Source organism: Cupressus sempervirens, chromosome 11 (assembly GCF_028749045.1).
Source record: "Cupressus sempervirens isolate cs-2001-9-10 chromosome 11, ASM2874904v1, whole genome shotgun sequence".
Classification (NCBI taxonomy): Eukaryota; Viridiplantae; Streptophyta; class Pinopsida; order Cupressales; family Cupressaceae; genus Cupressus; species Cupressus sempervirens.
In genome coordinates, this window is record NC_143128.1 from 544,000,158 (window position 1) to 544,005,663 (window position 5,506).

The 5,506-nt window shown below is 38.1% G+C and overlaps 1 protein-coding gene across 1 annotated transcript; it reads right to left on the reverse strand.

Annotated features, from left to right (window-relative positions):
- Window positions 1–213: 213 nt before the first annotated feature.
- LOC149530783 (Leucine-rich repeat protein kinase family protein) lies at window positions 214–4,681 on the reverse strand. Its single transcript, XM_089811956.1, has 2 exons — window positions 3,194–4,681; window positions 214–1,057 (listed from the first exon to the last, which is right to left on the reverse strand). Exons 1-2 carry the CDS (start codon window positions 4,449–4,451, stop codon window positions 414–416), a joined length of 1,902 nt encoding a protein of 633 aa, XP_089668082.1. The 5' UTR covers window positions 4,452–4,681; the 3' UTR covers window positions 214–413.
- Window positions 4,682–5,506: the final 825 nt, after the last annotated feature.

The window sequence follows — 5,506 nt, forward strand, 5'->3', positions numbered from 1 at the left end:
ATTAATTGCAATTTTTGGGCATTCCTTGATTGTTTCACATAAAATATTGTCTTTACAGAATCTGCTAAAGCAAGAAAAGAACCTAGCAGTAGTTTTCAAGCACCCTTCAACATACTCTTTGAATGAACAGACAACTAGAAGCAATCACTTATTTATCACAGTAATTACTGGTAAACAATCTCAGCCAGCAAATTTTCTAGCAGACGGACAATATTTGAAAAACCCTCTTAACAGAAATATAAACCATAAAAAATGCGCCCTCTGGAACTTGAGAGACATTACAAAAGAAATCTTGTTCCAACAATCATAGTAAGACTAAAAATGATATAATACAACCCATTAACAGCTCTCACAATAAACAAGAAAAATAGGAAGCAAACAATGGCAGAACCCAAATGAAGCTAGGTCATGCTTCAGTAACTGTTTACAATATCTTCTGAGATAGAAGGTGAAACAGAGTGGGACTCATCCCACTCGCCGTGTGGAGACTGCTCGACCCTTATATCTTCTATCATCTTAACAACATCACTCATCTTAGGGCGCTGCTCAGGTGACTGCGAGACACAGGTCAGAGCAATCTGTAACATAGAAACCATTTCTTCTTCAATGTTCTTGTACCTCATCAATTCAAGATCAAACACTTCCGCAGTCCATTCCTCACGAACTATAGACTGAACCCATTTTGGCAGATCAACTCCTTCCTCTTGAGAATGATAATGCACAGGGGCTTTTCCAGTCAAAATCTCAAGCAGCAAAACACCAAAGCTATAAACATCAGCCTTTTGTGACAACTTTTTGGTCTCATTCTGTTCAGGTGCCCTATATCCAGCCAATCTAGTTGACACATGCGAAGAATGTAGGAGGAGAGCAAGCCCAAAATCAGAAATGCATGCATTACCATTTTTGTCCAAAAGAATATTGGAGGACTTTATATTTCCATGTGGAACCCTCAAGGACCCATACTCCTCATGGATATAAGAAAGGCCCCGGGCAGCTCCTAAAACCAAACTGATACGTGTGGTCCAGTCCAAAGGTGTCCTTCCAGGACCTCGATTCCCTGATTCAAATAATATTTATCATAATGAACAAATATTCAACTGATATAAAAGATAAATACATGAAGAGGCAAACCAGAGAGATCAAAGTATAAGTTAAGAAGTAGAGGTCAGATTTTGAAGCTGGCAGCTTGAGATTACATTACAAATGGAGGATAAAATAACTTTAACTGAAAGATTTTTGTTTTATCCCTCTTGCAAATCTTTGTGCATGGATATCCAAATAAAGTGAAACACCATGCGCCATTTTAACTGCAATGCTTCAGATTTTGCATTATGAGCTTCACTTATGCTTCTAACTTAAAAAGGGAAACATGCATCACCGTTACAGTAGAAGGCAAATAAGAAACAACGCATCATGTATCAAAAAGGCCACACACAAATGAAACTTTCCTTGTTGGTTGAGTGGTAAAAAATCATCATCTGTAATATGTATACAGTATACACATCAAAACAAGATCAAATGACAAAATATCTAGAACCTTTTTTTGATGATGCTACCAGGAAAAAGGAAAGAACAATTTCACAAAAGAAACCACAAGACTGGAAAAAAAAAGGAAATGAAGAGTTTAAAAGGCAATAAAACACAGAAAACTGCATTACAAGTAAAAAGCATGTAGATAACGAGTCCATGAACAAGTTACAATATTAAAATCCCGAGCACTCACATAGATCAAGCTACAGAAGAAAAGGAAAACTAATGCCAACATTTGCTGTTGGCTTCTCTGAACCCCTACAGCTCATGCCATTGGGAGCAGATAAAGTCTAGTACATATTTCTAAATGAGGCAGGAGCACAGTACCTCAACATTGAAATCATGCACAAGACACAAAGAGAAAATAACTCAACAAATAGCAACAGAGGCAGTCTAATATACGCCTGAATACATTGAATATACTGTATCTCTTAAACACAAATTCGAACATTAAAAATTTAAATCTATCAGATTTCCAAATCCATGTTAAATGATAATTTTCTTCTGGGATCAATTGTGTGATTGTTTTTAGCATCAACCTCTTGTTTTTAGCATCAGCCTTTCGGATCATACGACATGATCTATCATCAGAGGATAGCAAACGAAAAAAATTGAAAAAATATCCAGAGAGCACTACATCATCCCGATCAAGGAAGCGTGCACAAACAAAATTAAAAAAAGGGGCAGAAATAGAGTGACAGAAGCAAAACATCAGCTATTCCTCGATACAAAAAAACATAAACAGTGAATATAGGTCAAAACGTGAAAAGAAACAATCATCGAGAATAAAGGCAAATCTATTCCCAAAAAATGGGCAAATTAAAACATCAGACTCTCAGAGCGAAACTATTATTGAAAACAAAGGCGAATCTAATCTGAAACAATGCAATGCAAACACACATACATTGCAATTCCCGAACAACGATACGGATCTGGATTTTAATCCTGACACAGTCATAAAACAATCTCACCTTGATGATAACAGAAAGCAGAGCACGAAAAGAAACCAGAAGTCAAGCATACAATCCTGTAATGATAAATAAATATATAACAAACCCAAACAGAAAATAGAAAACATGTAAGGTATAAACATGCACAAAACTAATCTGTCCTTATAAACCCAGATTGCAAAACTTTGACAAAACAGTCAGCACATAGCAATTTCTTGTGATTACAGAAGCCGAACAACTAAAACCTTGAAACGCACTACAGGCAAAATGTAAAAAATAGAAAACTGAATGAGAAATTAACATCCTAAAACCTACAAAAGAAGGAACGTATGATCCAAACTACCCCATGTCAAGAAAAGAAAAGGAAGCACGAATGACTAACTCTGGCATTCGTTTAAAAGCCACAACAAAGTAGGAGGCCTGAAACCCCAAGTGTACCAGGGTACTGAAAGTCCCATAACAAATGCCAGCTTCTTGACAATGCTAAACTTGCCATATCTCCTACAAAAATGCTATCAAATGTATGAATCGGCTAAAAAAAAACAGCCATAACTTCAGTAAAGGAACCGACCTATCCAAGCGGCAATGAAATAAAAAGATCCATACAAAAAGCAAAAAGCCAGAATTATGTTAACTGACCCAAATGTGAAAAGCATCAAAAGCCAAATACGATAGCAAAATCAACGACAACAACTATTTCTCAATGTACATACCGTGCAGAAGCGAATAGAGGCTCCCATTGGGCAGATAATCATACACAAGAAGCTTCTCCTCCTTCGCATAATAATAAGCTCTCAGCTTGACTATATTGGGATGTCTGAGCTTCCCAATCATTTCCATATGCTGCTCAAAATCCTTCCTAGCCAATGGACTCACATCTTTCAGTCTCTTCACCGCAACAACACAGCCATCATCAAGGACAGCCTTGTAAGCAGTTCCGAAGCTTCCTTTACCCAACATCTCCGCAGAAGCTCTCAGCAAATCTTCCAGTTCAAACTGCTTCTTCCTATCGAAGAACACCAGTTTAGACCTCTCCATATCAGGCGTTCCAGCCCCAGAAAAGTCCGTCTTCTCCACGCCACTTTTCCTATTAGCCCTCGCCTCTCGCGCATACTTTCTCCAATAGTAGGCAACAAAAACAAGCGCTATTAAAATGAGCACAGCAGCATCACCCACAACAATGGCCACAATAGCGCCTGTGCTCAGACCCTTACTGCCCTTGCGAGTCGAAGGAATCGATCCCGGGTTGGGATCAGGGTCTGGACTAGGGTTCGAAGGAACAAGCACCGGACAAGCAGAAAAGGGAGGCGATTTGCCGCACAGCCCCGCATTGCCGGTAAAAGCCGAGGGAGAGAATTTCTGCAACAAATCCTTCGAAATTTCGCCCGAAAGCTGATTGTTCGACACATTGAACTCCCTCAGAAAGCTCAAATCGGGCACGGGTCCCGTCAGAATGTTATTCTGCAGCTTCAAGGTCAAGAGGCGCGAAAGATTGCGAAACCCACTAGGGATCTGGCCGTGCAAATTGTTGTTAGAAAGGTCGAGGCGGAGCAAGCGCTTGAGGAGAGAAAAGTCGGTGGGAATCGAACCCGAGAAGTCATTGGAGCTCAAATAAACAAGTTTTAAGTTAGAACAGTGAGACAGAGTATCCAGAGAGCCATTAAGGCGGTTGGATTGCAGGTCAAGGAGCCTGAGCTGATCAAGGCGGCCAAGTGGGTCGATGGGTCCTCCTCGTAAGTTGGAATTGCTCAGTGAAACAAAGAAAACTCTGCCATTTTCGCAGGTTATTCCCTGCCATTTGTCTCTGCAAGCGTCGCTGGTACTCCAGTTCAAAACCTGGTGGGAATCCGTGAGGGCCTTGAATTCCAGTAAGGCCTCCGTATCGTTTGCAGAGATTGAACAAACTGGAACAACAGTAATGGCAATGGCAGTTAGAGTAAGTAATAGCAGTAATGATAATGAAGCAGCCATTGTTGTGAGCTGCACAGAAGACCTCTTCCGCAATGCTCTGCAGTGCCTTTAAAGCAGATTTGGTGAGGGGAATTTTATGCGTTTTTCTATTGACAGGCACACATCACATTGTGTCATAATGGTTTCGTCCACAACACAACATGATCATTCAATTTTTATTCTGGTCGATCATCGTTGTTTAAGTGTTGGGGATACCCGGCACAATCTGCCCCACTCGTAGTTGTCTCCGTGCCGTAGTCAGCGCTTAAAATTCCATTTTAAGATTTTGAATTTTCATGCAAGGAATTATTTTAATTTCAAAATTTCGAACATTCATGCTAAAAAAGATCCTATGAAATGAATCTAATTATGATCTCAAGACTAGATGTTTGCATTGGTTTAGGAGAATCCGAAGGGGTTTCAAATTATAAGACAATATTCTGTTTTAGTTTTGTTTTTTTCTTGGAAAATAAAGTCTGTCTTGAGCTTACTATTTGATTGACTCGAAGAAGGAATTTTAATATTAATTAAGAAATATTAAATTAATCTATTTTTAATTTATTTTCTTTCTTATTTTTATTTATTATTTAACATGTAAGTAATACAATCTATGAGACAACTAGCTTCTATGTTTAGATTATTAAGTATATTTTGAAATATAGAATTTATGAAACGTCTAATATAAAAATCATCCTAAAAAATCTTAGTAGTACCTATTGACAAAAGTTTAGGAAGCCCCTTCTATGGGACTTACCTTAAGAAATCTAGTATTTTGTAAAGCCTTGCCTCCTCAAAAGTTCATTCAAATTATCCATTGTTAAGTCATTATCAAATTGACTACACATATCTACCATTTTGGAAGGAAGATGTCGCAATAGGAAAAGGAAGATCCCAAGCACTAAATGGGTCAATAATCCTTTGTTAAATATGTGAAATTGAAATGGGGGGGAAGATGCTAAGATTTTAAAAACTATAAATCAGGGAAGAATTTATATGTATGTGGAACAGAAATAGGAGATATGTTGATTAAATATAAATCTTTAATAGATGAAATCATAAAAATCCTTTTAAATGTT